At 43.4% G+C, this 20,837-nt stretch overlaps 1 protein-coding gene across 4 annotated transcripts in view; it reads right to left on the reverse strand.

Annotated features, from left to right (window-relative positions):
- The window catches only part of tns1b (tensin 1b), a 116,229-nt gene that overhangs the window by 85,922 nt on the left and 9,470 nt on the right, over positions 1 to 20,837 (reverse strand). For all 4 annotated transcript variants that reach the window (XM_053439499.1, XM_053439497.1, XM_053439500.1 and 1 more), the window contains exon 2: positions 5,854 to 5,968. In XM_053439499.1, the coding sequence (XP_053295474.1) occupies positions 5,854 to 5,968 (115 nt within the window). The remainder of the gene's footprint in view (positions 1 to 5,853; positions 5,969 to 20,837) is intronic.

Raw genomic sequence — 20,837 nt, forward strand, 5'->3', positions numbered from 1 at the left:
TAATCTGAGTTTAAGTCAACGTTTGTGCCAAATTTCAAAGGTAGTTGAAAGAAAATGAGTTTACTAGGAAGAAAAGGGTTTTGTTAGGTCTCTGTGGTTATTAATACCAAATCTACAACATCCTTCTTGATATATCATGTTCATAACCCCTGAAGCACACACAGAGAAGGTTTCACGTGAGGCTTAGAGGTGCAGCACCAAGTCAGTGATGTACTCCACTGTCACTCTCAGCTCCAGTGGAGTTAATTACCTCTCATGACTTCATCCTCTCTTCAGAACAGCTGAAGAAACCCACTCACTCTGCTCTAATCCTCAGTCTGTGTCTCGCTGTGCACCCTCTGCAGTTTCTGGGAAGTATTAATGTCAGTAATTATTGACACCGCCTCATCACTATCCATCATTTGGCTCATACAGGGCTGTCATCATGCAGCCCACATGTTTTTTGAACCCAAGCTACAATCCCTGCCAGTGATGTGTTGGTGTGGGTGAAGCTCCACCTTCATGCAGCTGCTTGGGCTCTACTAACATGGGACATTCCCTGAAGACAGGCAGGAGAGCGGTTCACATCCCGAGTTTCCACCGAATCTCTCAGATCTGTCTCTTGTTTGCTTCATCCTGACAAAACACAACTTCTGTTTGTTTGCCAGTCCGTCTGTTTCCACATCACTGGTGAGCGTGAGTCAGACTGGGTTGAAAACAGCTGTTTCCTCTGATACAGTCGGTAGCTACTAAAAACACAGAGAGTCAACATGTAAATATGACAAGAGGCGTGAGAGACGTGGATTAAACAACCTGCTGGAGTGCACGGCCGGAGTTTGGGCTGAGAATTCAAGGAATGTGTCTCTGGAAGAAGTCAGCAGCAGATGTAATTTGTGTTTGTGTAGAAGGAAACAAATCTCCTTTAGAAACGTGGGACTCTGCTGCCGCCTGGTGGTTGTAATCGAACAGTTTAGATTATACTTCCAGGTGAGCTTGTGAATCCCCTTTAAACTGAGGTTTGGTTCTTCCTGCTTCAGCCTCAGGTTCAGCTCCAGCCCTTTGCTGCATGTTATCAAATACTGATATTAATAATAATTCAGGAATAATTACATAAAATCAAATCAAATCGTTTAAGAGTTGATCAAATATGATGTTTTGTGTCTGCTTTTTAAAAAACAAATGAGCTTAAGCAGGTGAACATTTCTTTCTTGGAGTGATGTTTCACTTTGTGTTTGTTTTCCTTTATGAAATCTGTTGCAGATTCATTTCATTTGAATTAGGTTCAAGTGCAGTTCAGCTGTAATGTTCTAACTCCTCCAACAGGTGGCGGCCTAACTGCATCCATCACTGCAATTGTGGGAATTACGTTTATAAACTATATATTTCAGTATAAACCGAGTGATATTATTTTTAATCCAAATAGATGTGAGCATGTAAAATGAAGTGAGTCAAACTAATCAGTGTTAAAGTTGAACTAGATGCTGAATGTCCTCCACTCACCCACAGAAGGGTGTGTGTCCCATGTCACTGCTGATGGGAAGTCATTGTTTACTCCAGTTCAGTCAATTAGGATAATACTGTTAGACTGGGAGTCGCTCACAGTCGCTGCCCATCATTCCCAGTGATCATCATCGTCATCACTAACCAGACTAATGACAGATACAAGTCATGGCAACAAGGGGATCAACACAGTGAGTGGGACAAAGTGCCTGATCAGTGTGTGTGTGTGTGTGTGTGTGTGTGTGTGTGTGTGTGTGTGTGTGTGTGTGTGTGTGTGTGTGTGTGTTTAACCCTGACTGACTGCTATTTGCTGCATACCATGTGTATGAGCTCAGCAGTCAGGACCGGGGCTGTGATAACCTTTACTCTCCCTCACTCAAACACACACTTCACACACCTGCTAGTATAGTGTATCTGCAGCCATTGTTTAAAGACCTGTGTTCAATCTACAGTAGGGGGGGGGGGTCAATCCTTCAGAACAAGAACGAACCAGTCACCACAGAACAGGAGAAATGTTTGAGAGCTAGAGATTATTGTGTACTTCTGTACAAAAACTAGACGACAAACGATATAAAATGTTGTGTCTTCCAACAGAAATATAAGAATTTCAATAACTGTGTGAAGTGCTAAAGCCTATTTGAGAACAGCAGCCTTCTATTGACCTGACCCCCCCCCCCACGAATATGCAGCATCTATCTGACCTGAATTGCACTTTACACTGAATGAATAGAAAAGCCAGTTTCCTGCCCTCGGGCTCTTTCCTCCAGAAACACCCTTTCACATTGGGCTGTATCTTTCTCTTTCCTTTTTTTACGCGACTGGAAAACTGCCGTGGTCGGGACCTGCGGCAACATGCTATTGTCAAAGTGACTCACACCTTGCATCCTGGCAACCCTCCGCACAGGCAGGAAGTCCAAGTGGCTGCTGTCACATGACGAGGCCATGTGACGGGAGCGTGTTAGTAAACAAGGGAAGTCACGGAGCAGCAGCTGGATCCTGGGAAGCTTCACTCTCACCAGCAACGCCCTTTGTTTTTCCTTTTGTCTTCAATCTATTTCTGTTTCTTATTGAATAGAATTATGGATTCTTTTGAATAACAGATAAACACATTATCCTCCATGTAGCTGCAGAGGTCGTAAACTTAACCTTTGTCTGCATTAATGTGGATATTGTGTTGAGTGTTTCTTTAAAAAATAAATCTCCCCACACGACTAAATATATATATTTACAGGGGGGGAACATAAAAACATGCCAGGCCAGTAGGTGGCGATGATGATCTGTTAAATACCAAAGAACACAGTGGTCCACGTGAGACAAGACACCTGTGAATGTTGTTAATGTTGTGCAGTGATTATAAATGTATCAGTAAACTTGTAATTAGACATAAACAGTGCTAAACAAATATAGAGAAACTGGTAGATTGATGCAAGTGTTGCTGTTTCTGGTGCTCATCACACAAAGCAACAGTTTTTTGTAAACACGGGTATATAAGTAAATAAATAAGTAAATAGATATATCAATATATAAATGTATGTAGAGAGCTTATTCAACACTTTTCTCTGATTTGAACCTAAATTAGCTGTAACAAGTTAATAACTGAGTTTTGGGAATTCCTGGTAATCGCAAATTTTGTGTTTATTCCCGAGAGAGCCAAGTTCAAATCTGTGTGCCCTCAGTGTTTATGCTAAGCTAAGCTAACCAACTGTATCAATCAATCAATCAAACACATTTTATTTGTATAGCCCATAATCACAAATCGCATAGGGCTTTAACACGGTGTGACATCCTCTGTCTTCAACCTGTACAGATGTGCACTTTCCATAATCCTGCTTCCCACAATTGACAACTTGATGGCACCTTTTATTGTGACACAGTAAAAAAACAGTGTTTCCATCACTGTCACACAGCCTTTAATAAATCTGTGTCCTATTACCAAATCAAACTCATTGAGTCAGACTTGACAGAGCTCCTACAGAGACGCAGATGACATCATACAACTCATTCAAAGACTGGCGCTGAACTCCCCGTGACCAGTGACACAATCCCAGTGTGTAAAATATGGATGGGTTGAGCCCCAGATTCTCTTTAGTGCTTTAACACTCAGTGCTGTGCTGGAACCACTGCACCGCTAACTCTCCACATCTGCACCACTTCACCCTGCTGACCTGGCTACTCCCTCCCGCTGGCCGGGTCTAGTTCTGGCAAACGGGACGTGAATGAGTCATGAGACCAGGATACAGACACAGACAGATAAAACCAGAGTATTTGATGTCTGCTGTCTGAGAAGGAGACTGTGGATCACTATGTCTTGTCCTCGTAAATCTGTTTCAAACACACACACACACACACAGATACACACACACACAAACACACAACTAGAGTCAGATATGATGTAACGGCTAGAGAAGCCTACCCAGGTAAATGAAATCAGAATAGAGTTAAACGCAGTCTTGTCCTGACAGTTTATCTCTGCTATAAATCAGCTGTTATACTGGGACGATCCCAGCTGCTGTTCTATCATTTCATGGGAACATTTGAGCAACTGCCTGCACACACAACTGATCATTATGTATAAGGAACAGAGGGAAAGCACAAACACAAACAAAATGCATCTTGTTTAGTCCGATTCAGTCGACAACAGAGTCATTTCTCATTGTTTTGATGCTTTCCACATGAAACAGTTCGGTTCACAGAACCTGATCCACAGGACACACTCTGTCTTCGTGGTGATAACACCCAGCATATGAAACCAATCTGAGAATTAATGACACACACATCCCACTGTACATCCCACAAAGTGTCTAAACAACATCTGGGTGCAGCAGTGAGATCACAGAGTGAGATGCAGGATAAATGCTGGTTGTCACTTCTTCTTTTCTTTGCCAAGGAAATGAGTTCTGTGCCATGCTTTGCTCCAGCAGCACTTTGCTTTACACCCACAGTGAAGGTACGACTGGTAGAGACCAGTATAACCACAGCCCTGCAGGTGGCCAAGCTGCTCCACCAGAGCAGCTGCAGGTTAAACATTTTGCTCAAGAGCTCCTCAGCAGCAGACAAAGAGGAAATAGACAGTGACACTGAGGGAGAAGCCGACTGATATTCACACTGTGTTGTATATTTAAGGCTTTTTAACTTGCTGCCTTTGTAAAGCACTTTGCAACATGTGTTTTGAAAAGTGCTCTTTAAATAAAGATGATCATATATTAATAAAAAGGTACCAATGAGCAGACACAGAGAGCTCTGTGTTCTCTGAGCTGTGCCCCTCCAACAACCCGTTCTCCAGTCAGATCTGTGAAGCTACAAGCTGAGCATCGCCTCCTTGTGTGCCAAAGCAAACATCAGCCGTTTCCTCCTGGTTTCATTTCACGTTATCTCTCTGAAAACAGACGTTTCCACAACATTACATGCTTTGTACTCTGGGATCATAAATTCTCCATTTTTTGTTTCAGCCCACTTCTCTTTTTTTTTAATCCACAGCACCAGATGGGGAAAGGTTCAGAAAATGGCCACCACATTAAAGTCTATTATTGAATCTCAGTTTCTTTCCTGTCATTGTTTGATGTCTCACATCATACTTCGGTTCACGCCCAAGTAATAAACAATAGAAGCACTTAATACATGTCACCAGTGGAGTTACAGTCGCTTTAAAATCCAAAACAGAAAGTGATAATTACTTAGGAACCCGTCATCAAGACATTTTCTTACAGGAACAAAACCACGTCTATTCCATCAGAGACACTCCAGTGACTCCAGGGAACCTTGGAGTCTTCAGTGTCCCAGCCAATCAGAACTCCCGGTTAGAGACAGTCAGCTAATCAAATTTCATTATGAGGATAAACCCCTCGAGATCCACTTTCTGGTTTGAAACAACTAAATTAAGATTATGTACAGTGAATGGAAAATATGTTGCAATAATACTTCATCCAACTTCCCCAGAATTTCTAAAGCATTAATGCAAAGATGCAGGATGTGATAAGATCTCCCTGAGTGTGGTTTAGATATGTCATCCTAGGCACTCAGGCTCCTCCCAGTAAGAAGTTGTGGTGGAAAACCCTCAGGGCCATCATCTCCCAGCAGCCAGAGGACACCACTGTATAATAAAGTCATGAGTGGGATGTAAGAAAGTGACTTAGATGGGATTTTCTACTGACGCATGTGACAGCTTTTAAATAACCACGGTCAGAACCGCTGTTAAGACACCACAGAGTATTCCACACTGTCAATGGCATTCAGGAATGTTAGTTTGTTTCCCAGTCAAGAAAACCAACTAGTCTTTATTGAAGAGATCTTTCTCTCTAATTGGACGTATTAGATTCTGATCTTGAAGAATAACTAAAACCCCACATGAATAACTCCGGGCCGGGGGGGACTGACCTCGGCAGACGAGTCCGTCCTGGACGATGCTCTGTTTGCAGACGCCGCAGTGCTTGGCCTTCTTGAACGTCTTCACCCGGAACGTGTGGGAATGAAGAGCCTCCAACTCCTCTGGCTGCAGGTGAGGAAACAAAGAACAGAAGGAATGTTGGTGTTTAAAAAAAAAAGGTTGTGAGTTGACGGCTCGAGTGCAGGTGTTCCACAGAAATATAAAGTCTCACTCGTAGGTTCATTTTGTGTAATTGGCCATGTGCGATACATAAAATCCACATCAGTCATATACATTCAGAATCAGAATCAGAATCAGAAGGTATTTATTGCCAAGTAGGTTTACAACTACCAGGAATTTGCTCTGGTTATTGATGCATACAATGAACATAAAAACATAAAAACACATTAAATACAACACACATAAGAAAAGCAATAAAAAAACAATATATATTTACTTCTTATTTACTTCTTATTTACTCAATTTTTCTAATATTTATACAAACTATCATTTATTCAGACATAAACATATCTAAATAAAACTTCTGTCCTGTCATCTCCTCTCCCTCCTTGCAGGTGCGTTACACAACTCTGGAGAAGCTGTGTGTCAGACATCCTGTGTGTGTCCCCCTCCTGCTGCTCTTCTTCCTCACAAACCCCTTTTCCTGTCTGTTTTCTAGGCATTCAGCAGAAAACTGAAAAGTCAAGCTTTGGAAATCTTGTCGTGTCTTTCAACAACAAAAATAAAAAACCCTGCTGCGTCCTGTTTCCATTTTCCCCCTAATGGCCGACCGTGGGGAGATATGACATCATTCGTGTATGTGGTGTATATTTGCTCAGCTGGTCCCCAGTTCAGCTTTGAGGTTCGGCTCTATGGGATTAGTGGTCCGTTGAATCAACAGCCGTATACCAAATGTTAACATTGTAGTTATTATGTCGTAAAAGTACTCGGCCACAGCCGTTAGATATTCCATCAACTACAGCGAAATGGCATTTAACAAAACCCATATGGAGTTTCTCTCTGTTCTCCAGTCTTTTATCATATAAGAGCCGTTTTTCTTTATTTCATCTTCAGATTTTATAATCATTAAACCTTCTGATACATATATATATCATTTCATATATGCTTTTGGGTGTTCAGAGCAGAATGCAGACGGTATTTTATATTGAACTCATCTGTAATTGTCTTTATTTGGTGTCTCTTCCCAATGACAGTTCAGCAAAGTGAGAGAACTTAGAATTAGTTCCTGTGTGTGTGTCTGCAGGCGTCTACATGCGTCCCTGATTTAAACCTGAAACGTTCCTAAACACACACATGTTTCTACACAGGGGATTAAAGGGACATAGTGGATAGGTTTTCCAGACAGGAAGTGCCAGTTTAAAATGGGGTCCTGCCATGAGGCTTCCATTAAGTGCATGTGCGCGCTGGACAGGGCTAAAAGTGCCCATGTGGTTGCCATACTGAGGGACTTAGCTCAGGAATTCTCATATGGGAAGACCATGGAATCACCGGGCCTGGTGATGAAAATCAAGTAGTTCCCTGCCCTGAAAATATTCTCAGACTTCAAACCACGATCTCAGAACCACTAATGACCCCCTTTTTGTTCTGCTCTCATCAGTCCTGAGAGGCGACGTGTTGGAAAAGTGGCTCAGGGTGTGTAATCATAGCACAGGACTCTTAAATGATAAACCAGACTGAGTCTCCACTGGACTCTGCTGGTTTTTCTTTCTCTGTCCTCTCTGAAGCGGTTCCACTTCTAAAGATGTCGGGTTTCCAGGCGGTGCAGGATCCGGTGAACACGAAGCAGCCACACTGAATCCTTCAGGTGATTCGAGATGAGAATAAAACTGCCTCATTATAGTGTTTGTTATAGTTGACACCTCGTTATACACAGTGTCTATAACAGGAGGGTTGGGTCATGAGGAATAATGCTCAGCCTGTGGTTTCTTATTGTATCTGGGAACATCAGGATGGAAGCAGCATCCTCTGCTCAATCTAACTGTATGAAAGTTATAATAAAATACCTTCATCACAAGTTTTGGTCTTTATATAATGGCTTTAAACACCTTGTTCTGTTATTGTGCTTTAACAGTGGAGGTAGCAGCTGTGTGAGGTGGAGCTGAAGGCTCATGTATGAATACTAATACGCTCACAATGTGAACATGCTGGTGTTTAACTTAATCTTAATTAAGTGCATAACCATGCTATGAATGGCTTATTAGCACTTAACCCCCACAGCTGAGGCTGAGGTTTGAGCTGATGATGGCGCCACATGGAAAGTTGAATGAGTATTGTTCATTTCACTATGGATATGACAATCTATTGGGCTATACAGCTAAAAACCAAAAACATCAGTGTGGTAGATATTTGGCGAGAAGATGGTGAACATGGACCCAACAAACAGAAACATTTCTAATTTAAAAAAAATATGTTAAAAGCATTGAGATCCTTCATTAGGCTGTTATTAATAATCTAAAGATTATAGATGAACAAAATTGGTTTTATACAGTCCCTCACTTACACAAACACTGAACTGTCACATGGAGCCTGATGTGTTTACCAGGCTCCATGTGACAGTTCAGTGTTTGTGTTACGGAGCCACATGGCAGCAGCAGGACAGCCGACCCTTCATTCCATCTCCCGGCTACGCCTTACCACCACATAACGTGATTAGCCTAATCTGGTTAGGCTGGAATAATGAGCAGGGCTGTGCGCGGAACATGCCACGTTGGCAAGTGGGCTTTTTGAGGGGGGGGGGGGGGCGCGCCTCTATGCCCGGGCATCCATACGTGTTGTTATCCAAGGGGCCGCCATGCCAAGGCTCCGGCTGGCACCTGCTGGGTCGGGGGGGTCTGGACGTGGATTTCAGGGGATTGGGAGGCGGCGCTAAGTGGGTTTAATGGTTCTTTGAGGATGAGGGGGTGGATCTGTCATGTGTCTGGTTTTTCATGATGGGTCATTAGAATAATTCAAATATTTCTGCCACTCCGTAAACATGACACCAGGCTTTGTGGAAATTGAAACCTCTGGAATCACAACATTGTGGTGACCAGTAACAATCCTCTGGTTTCACTTCTGAACTGGTCAGGAATCAGCTGCCAACATAACAGGAGTGGATACTGTGTGAGAGCAACGCCTTTTTTAATTTGCTTCTGTCAGAATCTCTACTTGACAACCAATAAATTCAAAATAATCTTGACTAGGGTAAAATGAAAAATATCATAATATACAATATATTATACAGAATACTATAGATATGAGACTTAGTGCATACATGCTTCTTTGTGCTTGTGTTTTCTCTCTCATTCCAGATTCCAAATCAAATTACTTCTGCAACGTGGGGTGTAACACTCTGTAAGCCCGTGCTGCTATAACAACGAGCAATGTTATTCAACTGTAGATTAATTTTAGCCTCAGCTTTCCCCACCTGTCCACACGAGCTTAATCGCAAAATTGTAATTTACACACACACACACACACAACCCACACACACGTATACATTTTGTGTGTTAAACAATCGGCCTCTTTAAACACTCCTGAGCCTCCTCACACTCTCCTCAGCCTCCAGCCAATCACATAGCAGGACGGACCACTGGTGGGCTCCGGTCATCCACTGGTATGCCAGTTCATTAGAGTGAAGTAAGGTTGTGCAGTGGAGAACATCACAGGGGATTACTCACTCTGAAAGTGGAGCTTTAAACTTCATGACAGTGATGGAACACGTTAATGCTGATAATGTTATTTGTTACTCAAGTTATAAACGTCTGAATTACATGAGGAACTCCAACTTTAAACTTCACTGTACGTTTTAATCATCTCTCAAACTTTTACCGACAGGCTTATTTTCTTCATCGTTTCTTTCATCCTTTCCTCTTGCCATTATTTTTAATTGATGTTGATTTATTCAAATCTTTGGATTAACATATTAGATTTTGTGGAACGTTAAAAGCTGTATTTGATCTTTAATGACGTCCTCCTTTCTTCTGTGTTTTGCTTCGGGCCTCGTTGGGGCAGCTCAAAGCTCAGGATGATCTTTTGCTTTAGGGGCTTAATTTCTGTCTCATCTAGCTTATTACTAAAAGTCCAAGACATTCTGGTTTACAAAGCCAAACAAAACCAGGATCTCTTCAGAGGCCCGCTCTATGTTAGTCCCCTTGCCCTCAGCAGAGATCCAGCCTCAGTCTTTAACCTCAAAATACTATGTAAATACGGCACAGAGCAATATAGCAGGACAGCTCCCTTTGTGAGTTCTTAATTGTTTCCGATCATTAGCAATGCACCCAGCACTCGGAGTTTGTTTATTGTTTGGGGGGGGGGGGGCTGGAGTATACGGGGGAATCGCTTGGGGAGACATGGGTGATGAAGAGAGCTGTGGGGGTGGGGAGCAGAGAACTAAAGAGCTGAAGCCCCAGAAGTGTGTTCACAGGAGACGTGGCCCTCGGCTGATTCTCTTCAGATATGTTCTGCTGCAGCACCTCGGTCCTTCACACTCGCTTCACACTCTCACACTCTCACATGCGCCACAAAGCAAGGAAATGGTTTCAGACAGGCACCCGGGACCCCGAAGGCTGAGGTCAGGGTGTACACATAACCCCCCCCCCCCCCCCCCCCCCCCCAGCCCAGGCCCAGGCCCTGCAGCTCCTGGGAACAGACTCCCGTTCCCTTAGAGACGCACGCATAATCTCCTGCCTCACACTCATTAGCACACACGGACACAACGGGCACTCTCGTGCATAAAAATGTGCAAATACACACACACACACACACACACACACACACGGTTTTACATCAAGGCACATACACACATGCATTCAATCCTCCTTATTCCCCTTAAAGAAGAGAAGCATCTTCCAGCCTCATCCATCTCTCCACCATTCATTTATCTTTCTGTTAAGTTTTGCCATTTGTAATAACAAAGTGTAGGTCGACCTCTTCTGCTGCTGTTTGTAACGTTTCTCCTAATTATCTGGGACATTTTTTGCCGTGTCATGTTTAATTTCAGAGGAATTCTAGGAAAAAACCTTAAGGGGAAGTGCTGCATTAGCCAAACCTCTGTAGTCCCGACCCTGTGGTGCACTACAGCAGGAATTAGCAGACATAAACAAACATAAACCAGACACATTATATGTCTTCACAAACAAATGCTTATTTCAAATCAAGCAATTAGCTTTTTGTTTGCTCGATACAGGGACAAGTGCTGCTGCTGTTTGTTTGTTTGTTTGTTAGTAGGATTATGCTTACAAACAACTGGGTCACTTTGCATTGTTTGTACATTTCTACAGAAATAATTCATGGTTAAAAAAGCAGGTATATTTAAGGGACTGATATGTATGAGTGTGTTTCATTTAGTGCAGTTGGGTTGAATCATCATAACGTGTTGCACCTTATCCTATACTTACTCATTTGATCGAGGTAAATCATGTCAAATAGAATGAACCACAACATGTTACAGTGTCTTTTTGGTAACAAACTGATAATTCATCTACTTTTCATATTATTTCTTCCACCTCATTTAAACACACCGCCTGCTAAAAAGATGAATGTGAAGGATTTAAAAGTCTAGCGGAGCAACAAATGAGGGATAAGACATATTCCAGTGACTGTGGGTGCAGGGTAACACAGGACGTGGACGTGAGGACAATCTGCCAAAGTAAAGACAGGAAAACACCTGCAGGAAAAGGAAGATGAATACTTGACGTGTAGAGACAGAAGATTAATTTCGCTGGAAAGATTTGGTTCAAATTTCAATCCTGTAACAAAAACTAAAGACCATTTGTGACACTCAAAAAATATCTGCAGCTTGATTTATATTTCTACAAGCTACGAACTTTAAGACTTTTTGTCGACTGCTGTGTTTCAGCCGGTGTTTATCTCATAATGGACGGAGTGTGTTCACACTGGGCAGCGTCAGGACGTGTTAGGTAACGTTACACTCTGGAGATAAACCCGTCCAGACACTGAGCTGTGCGACAGACATTCCAGCTGAATGAGGAAACCGACAAACTGTTTTCCTCCTTAGGTTTTAGAAGTGAAAAACTCTTCCTTCAACCGATTTGAATGTGTGACTCATGCACAAACGTAGACACACAAACACACCATGATTTCACCCTCTGTTTACACTGGCTTGTACTTTTTAGCACATCGCAAATTACCTCACACAAACAGCCGCCAAGTCACGCCCTCGACCAATCCCAAGCCAGCCTCAAGCTGTCAATCATCAGGTTTCACCCCCCCGTTTCTACAGTGACATATAGCTGAATGAAACCAAATGAAGAATACAAACATTTGAATATATATGGACTACATCTGCACATGTCACGGCTCGTCCATCTCTTAGATATCAAGAGGGAAAGTCAGGGGATCAACACAGGCACTGAGGTTCATCATCTGTTGACCATGAATCTTCAGGGCTCGATATTCAAACAGATATTCATAATTCATGAGCGAGTTGTTCGACTTCTGATCCCGATCAAGAGATGTTTTTAAACGTTCAAGCTGCTTGTTAACGTCAGATCTCTTTAACAAGATCACACCGGGGCCCTCGGAGGTGTGACAGACACAAACTACAGACAACACGGAGAGAGGGAAAGTCAGGTCACAGCCCAGGCAGACTTACAGACAGACCCACAGCCACTGACAGACCCGTCTGGCCTTCCTGTCTGTGTCTCTGTACAGTCTGAATGAAGTCAATGAAAAGCACACACACATACACACATACACACACACACACGCACTACATCCTCACCCCCACTAACCAGCGACTATTGTTCCTCCTGCTGGAGCCAGAGGACTGAATGAGACCTCTCCAGTCCACTGGGTTAATCAGCCATTTACAGGCCCGTCTCTCATATGGGACACCATATGCATGGATGGATATTTTCACAAGCCACAGTGGAGTGACCTCTGCATGCCTCCATCTGTGACTGTGTGTGGGTCTGATTGTACTACTGTGTGTGTGTGTGTGTGTGTGTGTGTGTGTGTGTGTGTGTGTGTGTGTGTGTACTACTGTGTGTGCTACACTTTCTGACTCTGTGATTAAGCAAACACAACCACTTGCTAATAAATGTAAAGGTTTTCTCTGTTTCCCAGTTTTGCTGAACATTTTCAAACATCCTGTCCCACACCCCTCTTTGCTTGTTTTGTCTTGCCCCCCCCCCCCTTCTTGTTGGGCAGGTTCCCATTTAACAAGGCAGCTATTCTTCATCTTTCTCAGCTAAACAGGGCCGGCTGACCTTTGACCCATCTGCACTGCTCCTCATCCTCTCTCTCTCTCCTCCACACTCCTCCCTTGTCTATTCAGGACTTTGTTCTTCTTTAAATCTAAGTAAGCTGTACATTGTGTGTCTAATCGTAACGGTTGTAAAAGTTCATCCATTACATCACTATATGACATCATTTGCTGCCTTCATAGTGACATCATGATGACATCATCCCCACCATATGAGCATAGAATATATAAGCTTTAATTTGTGTCTATAGACCTTGAGATACCTGAAAAATCTATTTTGTAACTATATGTGATGTCATTTCCAGACTTTTTTCCGACTTCTTCTTGACACATCTCGGGAAAATCTATTTCTTGGATCGTATCTTTGTTTATATTTATGACAGAGCAGCTCCAAGAGTTAATCCTCTACCATCCAACTAATGTTCTCACCGAGCTTTGAGAAAACCCATGAATATGTTAAGTTACTTTTCCAAGTGACACACATACACACACACACACATGAAAACAATGCCATCACACACCAGCAACGTTCAGTTCCCTGTAAAGTGCATGGAGCTATCGAGCACCTTAGTGTTGACTTCCTGTCAAACTTCTTCGTGCTTAATATTTCCAGATATCTGGTCCAGTTCTGCAGTGACTTCTTGTTCAGCTCTCAAATGACGAATTCAGAGCAGATTCAAAAAAACAAAACTCAACCAGTAAACAGCATGAGCCTGTTTCCAATTAGCTTTTTAACCGACTTCTCCTGAATGACATGATACAACAATCAGCATCTGAAGGAGGAAGTGAATGTGTGATTCCCACTAATTGTGAGCAGCCCACTACCGAACAAGTGCAACAGCTAAATACCAGAGAGAAGAAGAGGGGGGGGGGGGGGGGTTCTCGACCTTTCCTTCCTCTCATTTCTTCCGCTCTCCAGTTCCCACTAACCAAACGGCATTACAATGAACAGTCACCTGCTTTTCATTTGGGGAAAAATGCACCCCAGGCATTCCAGGCTCTCCTTCCTCCAACCCTTCCTACCCCCCCCCCCCCCCCCCCCTCTCTCTCTCTCTTTCTCTCTAAGTCCGCTCTCTACATGCATTTCATCTCAGTGAGGTGGATCCCAGGGAGGAAATTACTCCAGTCATCCAGAAGTGAAGAGGGAAGAAATATCCCTTCTTCTCCTCCTCCCACCCTCAGCGCCACTGAGAGAGGAACTGTGCTCTAATCTCGGGATTTGGTGCTCAGCTTTCTGAGCAGTGGGTTGGGAGGGGACACAGAAAGAAGAGATAGAAAGACACAATTTCTCATAAATTCAATATAGATATTTTAGATTATTTATCTGTCCAGTACTTTGATTTGACTTTTAGCATCTGCTTCAGCTACTTTGTGTTTAACGCTAATTAGCAATTGCTGACAGGGAATATTCACCTGCTAAACCTCCACAAAGCTGCTCTCCACAATAACTCTTTCTACAAATTAGAATAATGTAAAAGATGTTTGCATTCTAAAGTTGAATCTTATCTGTGTTATCATTATAACAAACTGAAACTTACAGAATGAATTCTCTATTATTGTTCTCATTTCCTGGCCTGGATTCAGGGATTTGTTTTGGAATCTTAGAACAAATCCACATTAACCAACTCGTAGAAGTTAAAAGAGAGAGGGGCCGTCGGTTTGAGGAAACAAAAGCTTCCTCCCACAGTGTTGTGATATAGAACTCTATGAACATAAATCACACATGTGGACGAAAGATGGCTACGAGCTGAACATAAAAGAAGAGGGATGGTCCTCGCCATTAGAGGGATAAAACAAAAAGTTCATCATAACAGATAACCGCCCAGGGAGAGGAGCATGTGTTCCATATCGCACTGGGTTGGCAGCGGCTCAGACACTGACGGATCAAACTGAAAACACAACCAGAGAATGTTGTGTAGGAAGGATGGGGATGATGTGCTCTGGGGGGGGGGGGGGGGGGGGGGGTGTTCTTATGATCTCATCATTTGCAGACGAGGGCCTCCTCTGTTTTTCCAAACTATTTCCTGTTGCGTGGCATGAAACCAAATAAAAATTAAGAAAATACTGTTTGCTTATATGAGTGGAACTAGAACAGTGATAAACTGAAATCAACCAAATGCAAATCTGAATCCCTTTTGGATAAATGCATAGCAGGACGTTGTCAGCGCCACTTCCAATGAGGAGTGTTTGGCCTCACACTTGAATGCATACGTATCCACAGGAGGCCTCAGATCACATCCAGAGTTAGAGGTTATCACGGCATTAACAAGTTCTTTGGTGAGAGCTCTTCACTGACACGTCGGAGATGTGGTGCCAGAAAGGAACTCGGAAATGAAATACTGAAGAGCGCCTCATCGCGAAGTCAGGACTCTCAGATTCACTCAGAGGAATCAACCCTGCTCAGGTTCTGGCACCAGATCTGATAAAGTGTTGTGTGTCCGAGGTTTGATCAGTAGTTGTGCGTTGCTGCTTAAAAAAGAAATTTCGTTTGACTTGGCTCTGTTCTGTTCTTTTCTGTTCTGTTCTGTTCTGTTCTGTTCTGGCAGTGAAGAAACACCAGGTTTGACTCGACATGTACATGTAAGGAATGTTTTGCCTCACGCTGATTGAGATATGAAACATATCCATATAAGGCGGCTTTGGGGAACTCAACATGGGACTGATAAACAAGATATTGAGCCTTTAAAGGACCTGAAAACTTAAGAATTACTGAAGACTTAAGTGTCAGGCTCTTCAAACACGTCTATATAACCTCGGCCGGACCACAGCCACATTACCTTCTAAGTTCATCATTAAGATTTTTACGATCTTTCATGAAATGATTGAACAAATATCAAACAAACGTCTCTTATGTGATGGCAGAGCTGCTTCTCTTTGGATCTGATGTCAGATGGTAGTGATTACGATGATGATGATGATGATGATGATGATGATGATGATGATGTTGACAATGATCCTCCTCAACAAACAGAGCCACATTAATGTTGGTACCAAGCTTTTCGTGCAGACACAGGAATTCATCCCTTATACCGACATCTGCTTGTTAGTCAGCGTTTGTTATGTCTGTGGCATCATCACAAGAACTGGACATTTCTTGTGGTGTCCCTCAGGGTCGTGATGGTTCTGTGAGACAAACTGACACTTGGGAACAATATGTCTGGTTGAAGAAGCTCCAGAGCAGCAACAAGGCTCCTTCACTTTGCCTGTGGGACGTGGTCTCTGCTAGAATGTCCCTTGAACAAGCTGCTTGTTGGACACAAAAACTCCACTAAAGAGTTTAAACTTTATCCCAGAGCAGTTGGACTCGCAGCTCATCCAGTTCAGCTGCATCTGTAATGTCCTCGCTTCACCCTGACAGTGACCAAAGAGGCCTAGAGCCAGAAGAGACCACAGACATGTTTTATCTCATCTTCTTTTATCGCAAACAAATATTTCCGCAAGGAGAATTTTGGTATATCTGAAATGCTTTTTCTGAGGCTGAATGAAATTGCCGGCCCACACACATCAAGGGAGGAAGGAGGTTCCACACCTGTGACTCAAGTTCTCATCTGTGACATGACGAAATGTTATGTTATTAAATATCTATGACAGGTTAGCTGGTCATAGAATTCTTAATTTACTATATAGCTTAAAAAACCTAAATATTGTTGTCTAGCATTTGTTGAGAGAAAAGACAGAAATATGGGGCTAGAAATAGGTATGTTATAGATATAATTTATAATATTTATTATCTATTTGTGCGTAAATAATGGACAGTGGCAGCAGTTGTCCAGTAATTAGCAATGTGCAGCAGAAACTGAGCAGTACATTGACTGAAGAGCAGTGATCACAGTGATGTACATGGAGACCAGAGTTTAGCTGGAACTCTCAGTTTTGTGTAGCAGGTCCACTAACACAAAGGATGTGTGTATGTTTTACTCCAACAGAGTGCAAAGTGATTTCTGTTGTGCGAAGTTAACACAAACGACGCGGCTATTGTGGTAAAAAATGACTGTCTCATTAATGTCATTGTGAACAGAAGTGCAGGGGTATTTCAGTGTTGTGGCTCCAGTGTTGACGGGGCCTAGGCCCCACAATGAGCCTCCTGTCTACTCTTAATTAAAACCAGGTCCAGACACCTCCCCACGCTCCGGAGCCCAGTCTGAGGCCAGTGCTCACAGTGGTTTCACTTCTCCGACTGTGACCTTTGACCCTCGCCGTCCTCGAGAGTCTAACGAGCATTTCCTTGAGGGATGTGACCTTTATTCATCCATTTCCCTCCATGCAAACATGATCAGCTCAGGGTTTTAAAGACCCCTTTAAAAATCCACATAAACCATAATATAACATAAAATATCATTACATGATCTGCTTTACCATAACTTACATTGTTAATTTACTGTTTTAGTGTCAATAATAACTTGCTGGTTCCTTAAAAACACAGAAACCATAGAGAACTTAACCTTTAAATATATTAAAATGTAAAAATCCCAGTAAGTTCTGAGCACCAGTAGCAGTCCCAAGACGCTAAGAAATTTCATTACACCCTTTACACCCATTACACCCCAGAAATTCATCGGTTGTGACATCGTGCAGGAGAACTTTGCCTTGAAAGGGCAGCTACAGGAAAGGCCAGGGAGCAATTAACAAGAAAAGGGGTTAATCCTCTCCGGACCTTGAACGTGAAAGCTGCAGAGACTGTGTGACTTCGTTTTTTTTTCTTTCCAGAGGTGACGTCTTGACCTGGCACATGAGGAAAGTTAATGAATCAAATCTGACATGATGGAGGCCTAGAGGATGTGGTGCAGGGTTTTCTGACTGTGTCATTTCTGATGATCTGACTGGAAATGTGATATATTCCATAAACACGCTGGTTAAAACCCTTCAGAGACATGAAGTAATATCACACTAGATTAAACAAAAGGTCTGAGGAGCATGATGCAGATGCTTCAATATTAAACAAATGAGAAAACTTAGGGAATAAAGGGTCAGGTGTTGATTTAACAGCAGAGATATTACGGTGGGCATGAGTGGGAATTAACCATTTTCCAATCCGTGCATAAACCGAGAATTCACTGCATATCATTTAGATTTATTTCATCTGTGGTTAAGTGGGAGTTCAAATTTCTGAATCCTGAAACTCCCTGCAGGGGGGGGGGGGGCAGAAGGCCATGGGAGGTTTAAAGCCAATGTGCTCAGTGGAGCGTGCACTAGGCTGGGGGTCTCCTCGGGAAAAGGGGGGGGGAGGCTGCGACACACAAAGCTCAACATCTCTCATAAATCAACCGAGCAAGGGTTAAACTTCCCCTTTTCGGTTGTTCAAGATTTTTCAACCAAGTCAAAACAGAGAGAGAAACCAACACACACAGAGTGGCACCATGATGGAAATAGCACGAGTCCACAGGATGGGCAAACAACAGAGCCAGAGCCTGCATGGCAAATCCATTAGTGAGTGAAAACTCCAGATGTAACAATTACAGAAATCTGGACCTATTTCAAAGGGGCCCCACATGTGGGACGTTTTCTCTTCTCAAATCAGAGGTGATCTAGGGGAACTCGGGGGGGGGGGGGGGGGGGGGGGGGGATTATACTAGCAACAGATCAGGAGAGAGAGAGAGAGAGAGAGAGAATGGAAGGGTTGGAAATGTGCAGTGTCGCAAAAGAGATTAAAGAAATATGAGGATGAGAAAACGTTGGACCTTTTTTTCATCAGAAGAATGGACGGAGCTCAGACTTCTAGTTTGTCTATTTCTAGTCAAAACAACGTCAAACCAATGACCCAACTTTCCTGGGATGACACCATGTCCCAGAGGAATCCTTCTGAGGGACTGTTAATGTATATCGATCGTCCCAAGGAGTTCTTTGAAACCTTGGCACCTCTGAAGGCTTCGGACAAGGATCGATATTCACGTTGACTGTGCAGGAGATTAGTCACCTTCACAAATACCTGATTCCACCTGCAGGGGGCGTCTAACGAGTGGATCACCTAAGATCTGTGCTTCTTGAATGTCAACAAGGATTTGCTCGACCTTGAAACTTTCTCTCAGAGAGCAGACGGCATTTCATTGTTTCCAGGGTCATTTCAGAGAAACCTGATGAATCTCCCCCCCGAACACCCGGTTTGGGAAATTCATTAATAATTCACGATGTTTGTTGGAGGAGCAGCAGTTTGAAGGTCTTCTCTTCTTTTCGAGGCCTCGTTCCAACTCGCTCTGACCCTCTGATCTCGCTCAGCGCATCTTTTGTTCATTTCCCCCGTCCTTCAACTTGTTCCTGTCATTTCCTATGTTTCGCTGAGCATTTATCTTTCTGCTTCCAGGCTGGTGAAGAAATTCTCCTTTTTATATCCAGGCAAGCCCCCCCACACACACACACACACACACACACACACACACACACACACGCACACACACGCACACACACACACACACACACACACCCTTCTGAGGCCGAGCTAAGGAATAAAGCTTGTCTGGTTCATGAGGATGATCTGTTTCCTGCATCTGTACCTGCTCCCTCCCTCTCTCCCTCTCTCTCTCTCTCCCTCTCTCTCTCTCTCTGTCTGTCTCTCCCTCTCTCTCCCTCTCTCTCCCTCTCTCCCTCTCTCTCTCTCTCTCCATCTGTCTTTCCTACATCTCCATTGCACAATAACAGCTTTTTCAGATGTACTCACTTTTCCAGTCGCTCAAGAAATATATCTACGTCCATTGCTAAGAACACCTGGTGAGTCTATAGCAGCGAGAAGAGTAAACCAACATCTGGCTGGATAAGTGTCAACAATCTATAACTTAGTCCGTGTGAATATTTGGCATATTTCGATAAATTAAGATAGATTTCACCACACTTTGGACGTCTGGTTGAGCTTCATCCCTTAACCCTGATGTTCTGAAATGCATTGTGCCCACAGGGGGGGCTCCTTCAGGGTTATCAATGACCCTCACCCTAATCTGCTAACATAAGGTCGGCTCACATGAGAAAGTTTTAGGGCCCGCTCTTAACGCAGGGGCACAGATTGGACCCCATGCCCCTAAGTGAGATCGCTTTGTCATACAGTGCCCTGATGCAGTCAATCAGTGACCCAGAGCTTAGCTGGGGGGCTTTGAGCTTCTTTTACAACCCCCCCCCCCTTCCACACTTTCACCTCGCCTCCCGCTCCTCAAAAGAAAGAATGGTAATTAACTGATGAAGAGCTGTGTAAGATTATCCAGTGTCCACGCCGAGATCTCCAGCTCTGCCAGTTGGTTTGAAGTCACGTCCCAAAGGACCAGTGCAGAATGAGGGAAGGATGGATCTCAATGGTCTATTCAGCTGCTCTCCTCTTTCATCCTCTGTTCAGCTGAAGAAGAGGAGAGAGCGGCCCCGGTGCTGTTGTATATTTTGAGCCAGGAATGTTCTTTCATATCAGCACAAATTAGTAGAAGCACTCACAGTGTTTTAAGACAAACGTTGAGACCGTGGTTACACAATGCTTAGAGCGTGGACACACACACACACACACACACACACACACACAAGCACGGTCCTCCACTGACCACATCGCAGCTTAGAGGGAACACAAGTGCACAAACAGCCCCTCACTGTGAGCGGGAATGCGCAGCAGATTGAATTATACAAGAGAAAGCAAAAAAAAAATAGCTGAGTGTCCTCAACCACCTAGAGCGAGACAGAGCGGGACAGAGAGGGAGCGAGCGAAGTGGGCGAGAAACAGACATTCAGCTCAACTCGGGGCAGAAACGTTTTCAATCAATGTGTGTGTGTGTGTGTGTGTGTGTGTGTGTGTGTGTGTGG

The sequence above is a fragment of the Pleuronectes platessa genome, chromosome 14 (assembly GCF_947347685.1).
Source record: "Pleuronectes platessa chromosome 14, fPlePla1.1, whole genome shotgun sequence".
In the NCBI taxonomy this organism is placed as follows: domain Eukaryota; kingdom Metazoa; phylum Chordata; class Actinopteri; order Pleuronectiformes; family Pleuronectidae; genus Pleuronectes; species Pleuronectes platessa.